At 43.3% G+C, this 15,254-nt stretch overlaps 1 protein-coding gene across 8 annotated transcripts in view; it reads left to right on the top strand.

Annotated features, from left to right (window-relative positions):
* The window catches only part of CFAP20DC (CFAP20 domain containing), a 209,889-nt gene that overhangs the window by 178,659 nt on the left and 15,976 nt on the right, over positions 1-15,254 (top strand). For 6 of the 8 annotated variants that reach the window (XM_050957360.1, XM_050957359.1, XM_050957358.1 and 3 more), the window contains exon 16: positions 7,233-11,539. The exons of 1 other annotated variant lie outside the window; for it this stretch is intronic. In XM_050957360.1, coding sequence (XP_050813317.1) covers positions 7,233-7,345 — 113 coding nt within the window. In that variant the 3' untranslated portion in view covers positions 7,346-11,539. Of the gene's footprint in view, positions 1-7,232; positions 11,540-15,254 lie in introns of those variants that run through there. One more of the 8 variants, XR_007774955.1, reaches the window with a different exon arrangement.

Below are 15,254 nucleotides of genomic sequence, written 5' to 3'. Positions count from 1 at the left end.
GAGCTTTAGTGCAATGCATGTTTTTTCCCTCAATCCCTTAACTCAGGTTCACTGACAGAAGAACTGCATGCTACTACTTACCCTTAAATTCCTGAACTGCTTGGTGAATGGGATCAGAACGTTCATACCAACAACCCATGCTCTCCAATCTTTATTTTGAACAACATATTAGATTAGAAAATTAACTATTAAACTATCTTGGGAAGTTGCACAAATAGCAACAGCCAGCCTTCAAGAATTTATGACTCTGAAATCATGAATACTCGAGTGCCAAAGATAACAAAATCATATCAGTAATGAACACCTGTAATTATTTATTACTCATACAAAATATCCTTGTCATCTTTTATATACTTCTTTAACCGTATCCTAAAACAAAAAAGTTAATATAATTTTGCTAATGTTAATAAAAGATTTGGAAGATATTCTTTATTTTGGGCATAATGCAAGGGAAATACCCAAATGGCCAATATTCCATAAAAACAACTTCACTTTAAAGTTTACAATTACATTCTTAAGCTTCTTCTCCTTTAGAAACATATCCAGAGATGTATCCAGGTGTCGCAAGAAATAGACTTCTAGTCAATAGGGTTGCAGAGATGTAATTGAGAGCAAAATTTGAGCCAATATGCTTGATATCTTTAAAAGTTTTATTTTCCTTTGGTCATTGATGTTTATGATTTAGAGTCCATTACATTTTATTTGATATCTTTCATATGACAAAATGGGTAGTAAATGACTCACACATAAAACTCTTTGGAATTTGCCTCTTTTTTCATCAATTTACTTACCTTAACTGCTCATAAAAGAGAATTCTAAGGCCCATGTTAAATAATCTTGTTGCTCAGGCTGCAACTCTTGGCAATATTTGTAAATTAACTCTGAAACACATAATTACAGTACAGATCTGAGCACCTTGCTATTGTCAAAGACAAAACATATTGGACAAAACATTAGGGATATTCTGCTAAATGTGCAGCTCATCTGACAGTGCATCCAGTAGAGTTACAACCACAGAGACCAGGTCAAAATTTGGCCCATGTATGCCTTTAGTGATGTCCAGATTGTGAGCAGTTTTCAGGTACTAAAACCTGGAATACAGTGTAACAAAGTTCCTCCTCTACCTTCGTGGGTCCTATGCTTATTGGCGGATTTGTTCGCCTCAGAGATTCACCATGTGGGTCAGGAATCAGCCCAGAGACCTTCTCCTCTGGTAGAACCCACAGTCCAGGTCAATTCCTTCTGTGTCTGATCAGGAATTGGGTGGTTTGGGGGGAACCCGGGCCCACCCTCTACCCTGGGTTCCAGCCCAGGGCCCTGTGGACTGCAGCTGTCTAGAGTGCCTCCTGGAACAGCTGCGCAACAGCTACAACTCCCTGGGCTACTTCCCAATGGCCTCCTCCCAACACCTTCTTTATCCTCACCACAGGACCTTTCTCCTGGTATCTGATAATGCTTGTACTTCTCACTCTCAGCTCCTAGTGCCTCTTGCTCCCAGGTCCTCGCATGCACACTACAAACTGAAGTGAGGTCCTTTTTAAACTCAGGTGCCCTGATTAGCCAGCCTGTCCTAATTGATTCTACCAGTTTCTTCTCAATTGGTTCCAGGTGACCTAATTAGCCTGCCTGCCTTAGTTGGTTCCAGCAAGTTCCTGCTTGATCTGGAACTGCCCCTGTTACCTTACCCAGGGAAAAGGGATCTACTTAATCTGGGACTAATATATCTGCCTTCTAACAGTCTTCTGTAGCCATCTGGCCCGACCCTGTCACAACAGTGAAAACCCTTTTGTATAAAGTAGGAGGCTGTCTTTATACCCATGCTCTAGGCTATGATAACTGTATAAACATGGCAGCCCTACCGTAATGCAAACAAAAATAATGAATTTCTTATGCCTCTGAGTTTAGAGAAGAATTAAGGCCAAATTTTCAGAAATGGCCCCTGAGCACCTTAGTTTTTAGATACCCGACTTCAGACATGTAAAGTGAGCTTGACTCCAGTAAAATCAATGGCAAAACTCCCATCGATTTAAATGAGGCAACATTTCATCCTTATTTTCCAAGCTGCTGACCAGCTGGAGATCCTGTTCCCTTCTGTAGGAGATGGGGGAGCTCAGGACCTCTAAAATCTCCCAGTGTGTTTGGATGTGATTGATGTTGTCAGGTAGGGCAGAGAGCCTCTCAGTGTGCCGTTGCTGAAGGGTCTAATGACTAGCATGATTTTGAAATGCCTTGATGTTAAATCTCTTCTGTATTCCTTTTAGTTGTTTACAGTGTTATGGGGCAAGCCGCATGTTCATGATTGATTAAACGATAGTCTGTTGAGCAGTCATCGGTACCTGTCATGGATCATGTAATATGGACATCAGTCAGTACGATCACAGGCTCTGACAATGACATAGTCAAGAAGATGCCTGTGTTTGGAACATGGGTGTTTCCAAGTGGTCTTATATGTATCCCTCTGTCTAAAGATGATTTTGTGATAGGCAAACCATGTTGCACACATTTGCTGAGGAGAAGAATGCCATTAGAGTTAACTTTCCCCAGCCCTTCTTTCCCAGTGGTGTCTCTCCAGAGTTCAGGATGTCACCCATGAAGTCACCTATGAGGATAAGCTTGTGGCTGTGGCAGTGAGAACTTCATCAAGAGCACAGTAGAACTGCTCCTTGTTGTCTTCGTCATCGTCCAGTTTGGGAGTGTACACACTAATGACCTTGGCATACTGGTTTATTACTAAGCTTAAGATGAAGAGTCATGAGACATTTGTTAATACCCATAGGGAGTTCTAAAAGCTGGTTAGCAATTTTGTTCTTGATGGCAAAACCAACCCCATGAATATGCCTCTCTTCAGATGTCTTTCCTTTCCAAAAGAAAGTGTAGCCACCTCCATCTTCTTTCATTGGTCTTCATCTGCCCACGGATCTCATTTAGGGCAGCAATATTGATGCCAAATCTTTCAAGTTCTCTAGCTATTATGGCAGTTCTTTTTTCAGGACAGTCACTGTTCAGGGAATCCACAAGAGTTTGAACATTCCAAGTGGTGAAGTATCAGAGGGGTAGCCGTGTTAGTCTGGATCTGTAAAAGCAGCAAAGAATCCTGTGGCACCTTATAGACTAACAGACATATTGGAGCATGCACTTTCGTGGGTGAATACCCACTTCATCGGATGCATGCCAAGTGGTGAACGTCATTATTTTGCTTGGGATGTTCTGAGCATAGGGTAAAGTAATCCCAATGGACACGGCTACCCAGCCAGGAGGGCATTGAGACAGCCTATGTTCAGGGCACCTTTTCTGGCCCCTTCCTCTTTCAGGATGAGCAGACGGGATCCTGAAAAGGACTGCTCAGTCATGGTGGCAGCTGCCAAAATTGCACTTCTGTCTCACGATTCCAAGTGCAAGATGACCAACACCCGGCCACCACCTGCATGCAGATTTGTGACTAGGAACTCCCAAAGCTCGTTGCTTCTGTTTCCACCACCACTTATCTATCACCACAGGACTTTGATAGTGAGAGATGTTAACACCCTTGGCAGAGGCCTATGCATGACAGCTTTTAACATGAAGGAGCCGGTGTGCAGGCAATAACCTCACAAAACTTGACAGGAAGGAGCCCTGGACCCGGTGGCAGGAGCGTCCGAGACAACTGGAAGTCTCCATCCTGCTGTAGCCCTCATCTGCCTTCACAGATGCAGAGAACTGACAAGTCCTCAAATATGCCTGTTCCACTGTTGTGGCCCTCAAGATAGTTAAATCCAAAGCAAACTGCAAAGTTTTACAAAGGGATCTCACAAAACTGTGAGACTGGGCAACAAAATGGGAGACGAAATTCAGTGTTGAAGAAGGAAAGGTTATTTATCTGTACAGTAACTGGAGCTTTTCCAGATGTTTTGTCTTTGGGGTGCTGCTCCACCTCCCCTCTTTCCCTCAGATGCAGAGTCCTGCTGCTGGGCTTTGTAGCTGAGAAGGAAGTGGAGAGACGGCAAGACTACCCCTTCCTATATGCCCTTGTACTGGACCTTAAGGCTGTGTGGGTGCAGGTGCAGACCCACTGATACTGCTGACAAAAAATCTCTCATCAAGTGTGTCCTGATGGGGAGCACCCATGAGGACAAACGTCTCAAAGAACTCTAATTATCATACAGGCAAGTAACCTGTATTTCTGTGCGCATCTAACACACCAGCCTATTTTTTGGCCACCTGATAATATAACCTATATATCGTAGTTCAGTCCCAGCTGTAAATAGATTCTGAGTGTTGTGAAACTGGTGCTGTTAGCATAACAGGCTATTTTACTTATTGTGAGGTAGCAGTGCATACAAACCACATGATCTGCATTACTGTTCTGAGCAAGAGGTAAACATTTAGGATGAAATGCAGGATACAGATTGCATTCAACTGTGAATTATTTCCTATCAAAGAGATATATATCATAACTTACATTTAGCTTTTATAAAAGACAGAACTGAGAAAAGAACTTTACTGTACAAAATGTTCATAGTACATATCCATCTTTAGCACTGTCAGTGTACTTGTACTTGAGGCTAAGAATTGATTTCCATATGCTAAAAACATTCTTGCAGTTAACATAATGCTCAAAATATTAGCTTTAAACTGATTTATTAGCTGGCTGCATCCTATTAACTCTTTGGTGCTGAGAGTTTTCATACGCCCGTCGCCTGTAATGGGTGATGGGCTGGAAAATCTCACTCCTACATTACAATCTTGTACATCGGGGTTAATGTACAAACTGACATTCAAGAAATAGAAATATTGTATTGCCAGAAAGCAGTAGACATTTCAGTAGTTGTTGGAACTGAGGTAGACCCAATTCTTATTGGCTGGTCTGCTACCTGGAAAAAAATCACTAATGACGTTATCATGCAAAATGCAAGTTTTCTACAAGATGTCTAACATGCTGTAAAGTCTAGGAACCAGGAAGTTGTTGTAAGGGTGCATAATGCTTGTTTTAGCAGTAACAGACTTCTGTAGTGTTAATAGAAACTGAATTGGCATTAATCCTTGTAGTGAAATGAAGCACTGCAAAATTTTCTTGTGTGTCACCTGACCATGTTCTCTAGTAGAGTTACTGGGTGAAAATCTGGCCCCATTGAAGCCAATAGCAAAAGTTCATGGAGGATAGATCCATCGATGGCTATTAGCCAGGATGAGCAGGGAGGGTGCCCCAGCCTTTGTTTGCCAGTGGCTGGGAATGGGCAACAGGAGATAGATCAGTGGATTCCATCCACTATGTGTCTTTACGGCATAACTGACATCCAGGGATGAAAGCAGAAATAGGGACTTACTGGTACGCAGCTGGGTTGGGGCCAGCTCTGGCCCCAGAAGGGGCAGGGCCTCAGGCAGAAGAGGCGGGGATGTGGGGGTCAGAGCCAGCCCCGGCCCACCCTGTACCAGTAAGTGCCCTCCCCCGTCAGGATGGCAGCGGCAGCCGGGGGCTTCGGCAGCAGTGTAAAGGGCACGGAGTCGGTGCTGCTATCTCCACAGGCCTCTTAAACCACTGCCAGAGCCCCCAGCTGCCGCTATTACCCCAGGGCTCTGGCAGCAGGGCTTCTGGGCCTTTTTAAAGGGCTGGGGCATTAGAGGTAGCGGGAGCCCCGGGCCCTTTAAATAGCCCCCAGAGCCCCGCCGTTACTCCAGGGCTGTGGGGGCTATTTAAAGGGCCCAGGACTCCCCTGCTTCTACCACCCCAGCCTTTTAAATAGCCCCCAGAGCCCTGGGGTAGTGGCTGCGGGGCTCCAGCGGCTATTTAAAGGGCCCAGGGCAGTAGAGGCAGCAGGAGCCCCAGCCCTTTAAATAGCCCCCGAAGCCCCGCTGCCACTACCACAGGGCTCCAGCAGCAGGGCTCTGGCGGCAATTTAAGGGGCCTGGGGTTCCAGCCACTGCTGGGAGCCCCAGGCCCTTTAAATTGCCACCTGGGGAAGCCAGGCCACCCCAGTACATCATACCAGCTCTTGCCAGTACGCCGTACAGGGGAGTACCAGCTTACTTCCACCTGTGCTGACATCAGAATTTGGCACACATGATCACCAAATTTTTGTTTTTGCATTGTAACTTTGGTTTCCAGAGACTTGCACTGACGTCTTTTTACAGTTATAACAAAACTAATGAACCTATAATGTCATGATGTAATGACCAGTATGATGTCAAGACCAGTGGGAAATGCAGTCATTATAGTGCATGTGTAGAAATTAATTTTCAGTTATATTTCTTGAATGTTTCGTAATTTATTTGCTGTGGGTTTTTTTTTTCAAAATGGTGCACTGCCTCACTATACTTAAGAACTAATTACTTACAAATTTTATACATTTTTAAATGAACTCATTTTTGGTTTAGGGATGGCAAAATACATCTGGAGCAGGATCTAAACTGTTATTTCTGCTGCTCTATACATAAAAAAGGTTTATCAGAATAACACCATCTCTGGTTCCCAAACCAATAACATTTTGGATAAGTTTATTTACCAGCTGGAAGCACGATCCAATACACAAGGAGTTTATAGTCAAAGAAATGCCAGCTTTACCTATTACATCACTACTGACATTGTAATAAATTTGTTAGATTAGTTTTGACACAGAATTTCTCCACCCACCTGTTTAAAGCCAATTAGTGAAATATTTTGTACCTACTTAATTGCTTATGTTTAATACATTTATAACTTTCAACAACAGAAATCTGATCAAATTATATAATAAGTTAGCACACTTAAAGGTAAATTGTCTGAGACAAGCATAGCAAGGATAAAATCTCTAAATCAAGACCTTTTGCTTTACGTTAGATTATCTGATTCTTTCATCTAGAACATTTTCATGGTTAATGCAATTTCATTTTCACAGATTAAGAGCTGATTCACTGTATTTGTTGTGCATACTAATATACAATTATTTAAGCAATTCTTTGAGAAAGATCTCCGTTATCAATACATAGCTTTTTAGACCAACTTTTAATATGCTATTCCAGCAAACTGTCTGTGCTTTCAGTTCTTAGGCAAATTTTGCATTATAATTTTACCTCAATTAAATATAAACCTTTAGAAACGTGAATGAAAACAGGAATAAATGTTAACCTCAAAGGTAACAATTTTAGTATTTTGCACAAAAGCCAAGAGGTTACACCCTCCTACAGAGGCACTCTGCCAGATTGTCGTCTGTGATAGAAGGGTGCTTTTGCTGTGTTTCAAGGGTGACTAACAGGGTAATTTTTCTCCCTTCACGCAGGTGAAGATGACTTCAGTGCTGAGGAGGATGAGGAAGTTCTGACTCTTTTGTATGATCCATGTCTAAACTGTTACTTTGATCCGGAAACTGGAAAATACTATGAATTGGCTTAGCTAGTTCCTGGTTCAGAGGGTATTGCCCTCCATCAGAACAGAATTAACATCTATTTCTCTGTAAAGTATTAACCAGAATGTAACATTTTATTCCATAATTTAAAAGTTGAATCCGTAAGTCATTTTGCAAGCAAATGGATATATTTTACAAATAATGTAACATCTTATTTTTGTAGTTTTGTATTGTTATAATACAGTAGAACATCATAGCACACAAGCTCTTGTGGCTTTGACAGTTGCTTGTGAGACTAGTTTGTTTTATATTAAATACTGAAAGATTCTGTGTGTAAACAAATTAGGTGGAATCAAAAGGTTTTTCAGTGTTGACAGGTAAATTATGGCTTCATACAAAGAAAAGGTGTTTTTTCATTACTGGTTTATCAGATGTTTGTTTAACTGGATTCCATGATACCTTAACTTTGTACTCCAAGAAGTGGGGTGTGATGTTCAAAGGCACGTGCTCCGTGGGCTCTCTCTCCTTATTCACCAGAAAAAACATCATCTTCCTTCCTCTTCAGGAAAGTCTCTGGACTAATGAAATGGCGTTATAGTAACTGCTTCTGAGAAATCTTATCCACTTATAATCCTTGTAAGGTTACTGTAATACACAGGATTCCTGCTAGCAGATTTAAAGCCCCTTCATTTCATATTTTTGGGTTGTATGAACATTTCTTGGGTTTTGTCACAATCCCCTCTATCGACTGTTTGGCACAGGGGTACAGAATCCAAACGCTAGAGTGGTATAGTTCATACAGTACAATGCTGTTCAAAGCAGACCCAGCACATGCATGGTCAAGCTGTGACTCCAAGCCACAAGAGAGATTTGATATCTAACTGGAAAACTCCCTGATCTCAAAGTGTAGTGATGAATCTCATTTCACGGATTCCCTCTTCCGAAGGGTGGGAGTGGGAGTGGGGTTCTGCCATTCGATGAAGTGGGTTACTAGGGAGGAAGCAGTGTGTAGCACTTGTGTGTGGAGATGCACTCAGCACGGACAGCTGCTGTGTTACACCTCCCAGCAAAAGATGGGATCTGATTAAACCAAATTGTACTTTTTGCTCTGTAATTACTCTAGGGAAGTTCTCCGGCCTGTGCTACACAGGAGCTCAGGCTACAGAATCACAACGGTCCGTGCTGGCTTTGGAATCCCTTAAAAAGTGATTGATTTGGATCTACCCACATTTTGCACTTTCTAGCTTATGTAGCCGTGTATTTCGATTACTCTTCCTGCATCTTCCCTCCTGTTGCGTGTTGCTCACTTGTTTCACCTTGCCTTAAGTTAGGTTATAAGCTTTCAGAGCTGGATGCCCTGTCTGTGTGTCTGAATATGAACAGCACCAAGCACAAGGCGCCCCCCAATCCTGATTGGGAATGCTTAACTCCCAGGGCAAAAGTGATCTACAGGCATTTCTAGTGCTCTGCCCCTTAGCTTGATCATATCTATGCTGTAGCACAACGGTCATTTGCAAGATGATTATTCTGTGAATTTTTGCTAAGAATAAAGCATTCTAAGGTCAGGTTTAGGTTACAACTGGCAAGTAATGGAAAATGGTATGTCTCTAAATTATTTGTAATTATGGATCCCAGTTAATGAACATCCTGGCGTCAATAGAAAATGCAGTTGTTAATGGGAGCTTGGCATAAGATCAGAGCATGTAGTCGGCTTCCTTGGCAGGCTTAAACGTACCATCACAAATGGATTCAAGTAAGTGTGCCAACAGAGTCTGCAGGAAGACAGATACTGTACTGGTGTAATTCACTTACTCTGCTTCAACATATTTCTGCCAGCCAGTTTTAGTCCCTTTTTTGTGACTCCTATAGTCAGTTTAAGTGTTCATTGAAATCATGTTTCTGACCTTTGAGAATTGCCTTGGCTGATCTTCACTTATGGGATAGTCACTTCCTTCTAGGTTATAAAAGGTTGTGCAGTCCCGGCCTCCCTCCTTCCAGCACCATTTAGCTCCGGGCATTCAGAGTCTCTCTCTCTCTGTGGTGTCCACTGTATTTCTGGCAGTTATTCTTAGAAACACATTGTTCGTTTCAGGATAATTATGGGGGTTTATGTTGATTTCTCTTCTTGGTGGTTTTAGAAACCAGATCATTTCTGTTCCTTGTATTGCCTCAGCTGTCAGAGCAGTGACCTGCTTCTGCCAGGCCTGGTTCACCGCTGGTTTTGAACCATGGCTTACCGTGACAAAGTGGCTGGCTGTAAGAAGTGTCCATCGTGCAAGGGTCAGAATCTGCGCCTGACCAATGTATGTGCTGTGTTCCATGTATCTTGGTGGAAGTCACTCCCCAGCAAGGAGTGGTTGTAACAGCGGCACTCAGCAGGAGCTCTGTGACAATTCAGTCTAAAAATATTGTGGGATGGATACAGAGAATATGGAAAACCGGAAGAAGTATCTGAAGGCCTTCCACTTACTGGAGGCATTGATAGCACCATCCTAGATCCCTGACTATCTAGTAAGGCCATACTCAGGGTGAATCATCCTGCCACGTTACCCCCATCTTCAGAGCTAGCCTGTAGGTATAGGTATTTGCCAAGGGAGGCATAGCTATAAGTTAAGGCAGGAACCTCAATGAGCCTACAAGCTTCCAGGCCTGTCAGACAATAGTTTAGCTAAACTGATCGAGGCATAGGGCCCAAAAAGTCTTAGCATAAGCAGCTAATGAGGAATAAACCTGGATCATAAGTAAGGCTAAGATTTTGTCATGGGTGTTTTTAGTACAAGTCAGAGACAGGTCACAGGCAATAAACAAAAATCACAGAAGCCTGTGACCTGTCCCTGACTTTTACTAAAAATACCCGGGTGAGGGAGGACAAAGAGAGCAGTGTTGGGGCTTGCAGCTGCTCCAGCCCCACCACTGCTGGTCCTGCAGCAGGGGCTGACCCAATCCCAGCTGCTGCTCCTGCGGGCTAGGGACTGCTATTCCAACAGCCCCGGGGCTGGCCACCAGACAGCTGTTCTGTTAGCCCCAGCCTGGCCACTGATCAGCTGTTCTGGCAGCTGCTGCTCCAGCAGCCCCGGGGCTACCAGCTATTCGAGCCCTGTCCCAGAAGGGGTCCTGGAAAGTCACGGAAACCATGACCTCCATGACAGAATCATAGCCTTAATTGTAAGATTTCACCAGGTAGAATGCTGGACTGACTAAACTGCTGACAGGTAACCTCACAATGTCAGTTTATACCAGCTTGAGATATTTACAAGTTGGAACATCAGCAGATGTCTGATCACAAGAATGCCATGGCAACTAATGGACGTACATGCTAATGAACTTGAGGTAAAAGGCCTAGTAACATGCAGAAGAAGGGCATCCCAACATTAGTGGGGTGTGGAAATTGAAATAAGGAAAAGGGGCTGAACCCCCTGTTGAACATGCATTAGGCATAGTGGTGTCAGCATAACCCATTATAAAAGTTTTATCCTGACCTCTGTGCCTTGGGAGATGCCAAGACAATGACCACTGGTGATGGTGAGGATGACGAGGATAACTTTCAGGTCTTTGTGCAAGGGATGGTGTGAGTATATAAATGCTCAGATGCTCATTCTGTATTATTTTTATCTAGCCTTGCTGGGTAGGAGTGTTTCCAAATTTGCTAATACTGTTAAAAAACCTTGCTATTACGGAAGGCTTTTCCTAAGTGTGAGTGTTGCAACCGTCTGTGTCAGGGTTCCCCACGTAATAATAATTCTGACATTGGGCCTGATCTTGGGATTAGACCCCACCAAACCTCAGTGTTTCCAGGTTTAACCTGGTCTTTTGGGTTATAGGTTGATTCAGCTAATCATAATGTACTGGAATGGAACTTTGTGGTGTATTGTCAATTAATATATGAATTGTTTTCTTTTAGAATTCTGCTTGGGTATATAACGCCCTTATAAAATGTTTGTTGTCCTGGTATTTGAAGGTTTGCCTGCTCAAATGGTTCACCTCTTACACATCCCGCTATTATGTTGTATTAGTGTTTTAGCCTCTTGCCCTATCAAGCCGCTTTATGTTCTCAAGGTAAAAGGTCAAATGGATCCTATGTATGTCCAAACAATAACGCTGATTTATTCTCCAAAAAGGGATCATAGGGATGTGATGTAAACAGACTCTTACATGTTTGTGATCCAACTTGTCACTCCCATTGAATTTCTTTGATTAAGGGAAGGCAAAAGGACTTAATCCCTAATTTTAAGTCCTATACAAGGAAAATAAAATATTGTAAAACCAACTTTGCAGTTAAAACTCTCCGTGTATGTTTCCTTTCAAAAACATCAAGGGACCAATTAAGCCCTCCGAATTGATTTTGTGGGACTACTCTCTCTTACACAAAAAGTAGGAGGTAGTGGATCTCTTTCAAAGTGGGTGAAAGCAGTTCCCCACTGCTAAGGCTCTGGTAGAAGAGATGTTTCCTCACCAGGGATGCTCCATCAAAAATGAAAACACACCCCTGTGTTTTTGTTTTAGTTAATAATGTGAATTAACTGTGATTGATTGACAGCTGTACTAATAACCAAGATATGGGATAGTTCTAAGTTTATAGAATACCAGAGTTGGAAGGGACCTCAGGAGTCTAACCTCCTGTTCAAAGCAGGGCCAATCCCCAGAATCTCTAAATGGCCCCCTCAAGGACTGAATTCACAACCCTGGGTTTAGCAGGCCAATGCTCAAACCACTGAACTATCCCTCTCCCAGTCTAGTTATAACTTGGACTAATGATACTTCTTTAGCTGTATATTATGTGTCAATTCATAAATGGGGAAAAATATGTGACTGAAGGTGCCCCAGTGGGCAGATCATTTCCCCCTCTCCAGTAGTGCAATCAAGGGAGTCAGCCCCTAATAAGCCCTGTTGTAAAGGCCATAATAGGCAAATGTGTGATGCTGGGCTATGAGCTAGGGGATGTAACCACATCACCTTCGGTAAATTGGAAAAGGGTCTTTCCCCTAATCAGTAACTCCAGGCGAGGAGGCAACTACGCCTATAGTAGGAGTATTAATCAGCCGGATTCAATTTATGCACATTCCTGTTGGGTTCAATTTGTCAAATTGGCGTGGGGTGAATTTAATTACTGAGGCTTCTTTCTTTTCAGTGCTCCTTGGATCAGGTTACTGCTTATCAGCAATGAGGAGAGAACAGTGGAAATCATTTGTTCTCCATATGGTAAATGTGTTAAACACCATCAGGAACTCCCTCTAGTATTTAGAAATGGGGAAAGTCCCACATTTAATCAAAGATGAGTCCATCTTACATTGGTATTGACCAAAATATTTTCATGAACGTGGGGAGAGAAAAGCCACTTGTTTAAAACGCTTGTCAGAGATTGTTGTAACCTGGGGATGGGCTAGAGTCACTTCACTGTCCCTCTCTTAGGGCTTCAACACAAGATGTCCTACAGAAAAGCACATGGAGACCCAGAATTGAGGGGTTTCAGCGAAGATTGCACAGGACTTTATTTTAAACTGAATCTTGTCTCCATCCACCTAAAATTGCAGTTAAGATCACTGAGTAGCAGGAAAAGTGAATGAGGAGCTTCTGGGTACGGCTGAGCATCTAGATGCTCAGATACTGTGCTGCTGGCAACAATATAGAGCCTAAATAAAGTATAATCGGGCCAGTGGAGGGAGGAACTGCTTACAAGTCTGTTGCTGCTTCAGAGGGGGATGTTGACACATTGTTTGTGCTTTCCTGTCACTATGACACGTGTTTTGCATGTGAGCGTTATGTTGGGATATTTGTCCTTTTTGTCTTAATGAGCAGCATTGTCTGTTTGACATTTTAGGGGCTGCATTACCATCATAATGTGAACTCCAGCACCGCGTACAGACCCGCACAAGGCATAGCTTCTGTTACTGACATTCTTCTTCATCATGATTCTAAGAGCCTTGAACTAAAGCATTACTAAGGTGGAGCATGTTATTGATTCTTTTCTTCAGCCAATTTATCAAAGTCAGCATTTATGCTGAAAGTGGCAAGACTTAAGGAAGCACATAGCTTTGCTCCTAGCAGTTATGTACAATGTTTTGATTTGTGATTCATAAGACTTGTATAATTCACACTAGGGTGTGCTTCCAAACACACAAAAACTGTGATGGACGTAAGATTTTCAGGCTATCTGCAGGCAGCCCAACAACTGATCCCTGAGAATAGAGAAGTTTTGAAATGCAATCAATTTTAATAATGCCTCATCAGTGCTTTCTAGATGAGCTGTGAAGTTGCAAGAATCAGCTAGTTTGGTAGATGCTGTCTGCGGTTGGCAAGTCTTGAATGAAACTCATCAATCAAAGACCTTGGACCCCGTGTCTATACCTTGTACATGTCACATGTGGGCTTGTTTCAGACTGGTAAGGTTGGCAACCCTTGTTTCAATAAACCATCTTTTAAAGGGATTGGGGATTTTTTCTTTAAGTGTTTGTCCATATATATACTCCACTCTTGGTATGCATGTGGCCCATGCACTTGAGATCAGAGTCTTTGCACCTCCTCCTCTATTCAAGGGCAAAAACCTCTGGTGCCTCAGATGACAATGTCTCACCCCAATGGCCACCTCCTTCAATGGGTCCCCTGGGGAAGGCAGATCAGCATTGTATATTGCTAACACTTTTGCAAGCATCGCAGGGCATTTCGGGAAGGGTCAAAGGTGTGAGTGAGTGTGGAATGGAAGATTCCCTTGCAGGGAGCGAGAGGCCAAAAGGGGGAAGGAGGAAAAGAGCAGAGAACAGGTTAACTCAACACTCCAGCTCACTCAGTCAAAAGATAAAGCACCGACTCCAGCCCAAGACTGCAGCTCAAACAGCCAATGCTCGGCTCCTGCCAATAAAGAGGGGGGCCTGAATTTCCCCGCCCAACCAGCCGTGAGAAAGGAGAATTCTGCTAAACAGAGAGACCTGCAGAGGCAGCACAAAACAAATGAGACAGCAATGGCCAACACAGGGGAAAACAAAGTCCCACCGGTGTGTCTGGAGCCGATGTGTTTTGGAAAAGTTGAGGAGACCACAGAAAGCCAGTTTGGACTGGTACAAAGAGCACTGGGAACAGAGGTCATGGAATGAAACACCCCCAAAGGAACCCTGGATTTAAAACCTTCCTGAGAGCCAGAGCAATCTGGAGATCACAACAGACCCCAGATGACCTGGGCCCAGGACAGAACTCCCATTCACCCTTCCCCCTCTTCTTCTTACGTTACACTCAGGCTTGGCCAGCCTAGGGTAGAGCGTGTATGAGTATGAAAGTGGGTTAGGGCTTGGGGCACTAACACTTTCTTCCTTCCTCTGAGAGACATGAGGAGCGCCTCTCACTCTGCTGTTATTTTATTATTTTATTAATAAAGCTTTAAACTTAGACCCTTGGTGTGTTTCATCATCTCCTCCCCTAAAGATCCTGTGGCTTCAGCCTGATCACCTGATGCCTCAGGCAGACTGGTAACAGAAATCTGTCAGAACAAGACGTTGTAGTAAGAGGAGGCCCTGAGATATAAACCTTGGTATCAGAGGCCTGGTATGAGGCCTAAGGCCTGAACTAAAGTAATGGTCAAGACTTTGCTAACGTAAAGTAAAGTTAAGCTGTGAGCCAGAGGCAGGCCCTGCTCACAGAAGCTGGCAAGTAAAGGGCTGATGTTGCAAGAACATACGTACCTAAAAGGTACTGACACTAGAGATCAGAACATTCACATACTTGCACATTCCACACAGATAACAAGGAACAGACCGACCCATCCCAATGACAGGGGCAAAAGGGTAATATGATGGATAGCATTGTTTTGTTCAAACCAACATGTACAAGGTGAGAGGCGGCACCTTACTACGTAGAGGGGTTGTACCTTGCTACGTAGAAGGGTTGCACCTCAATACGTCAGGAGTGATGTGTAACTTGTTTGTACCTGTGTATAAGAATGCATCCTTGGGGCAGTGTCTTTGTCCA

This window comes from Gopherus flavomarginatus, chromosome 6 (genome assembly GCF_025201925.1).
Source record: "Gopherus flavomarginatus isolate rGopFla2 chromosome 6, rGopFla2.mat.asm, whole genome shotgun sequence".
In the NCBI taxonomy this organism is placed as follows: domain Eukaryota; kingdom Metazoa; phylum Chordata; order Testudines; family Testudinidae; genus Gopherus; species Gopherus flavomarginatus.
Note: the sequence above shows the minus strand (reverse complement) of the source record. Positions and strands in the feature narration are given on the sequence as shown.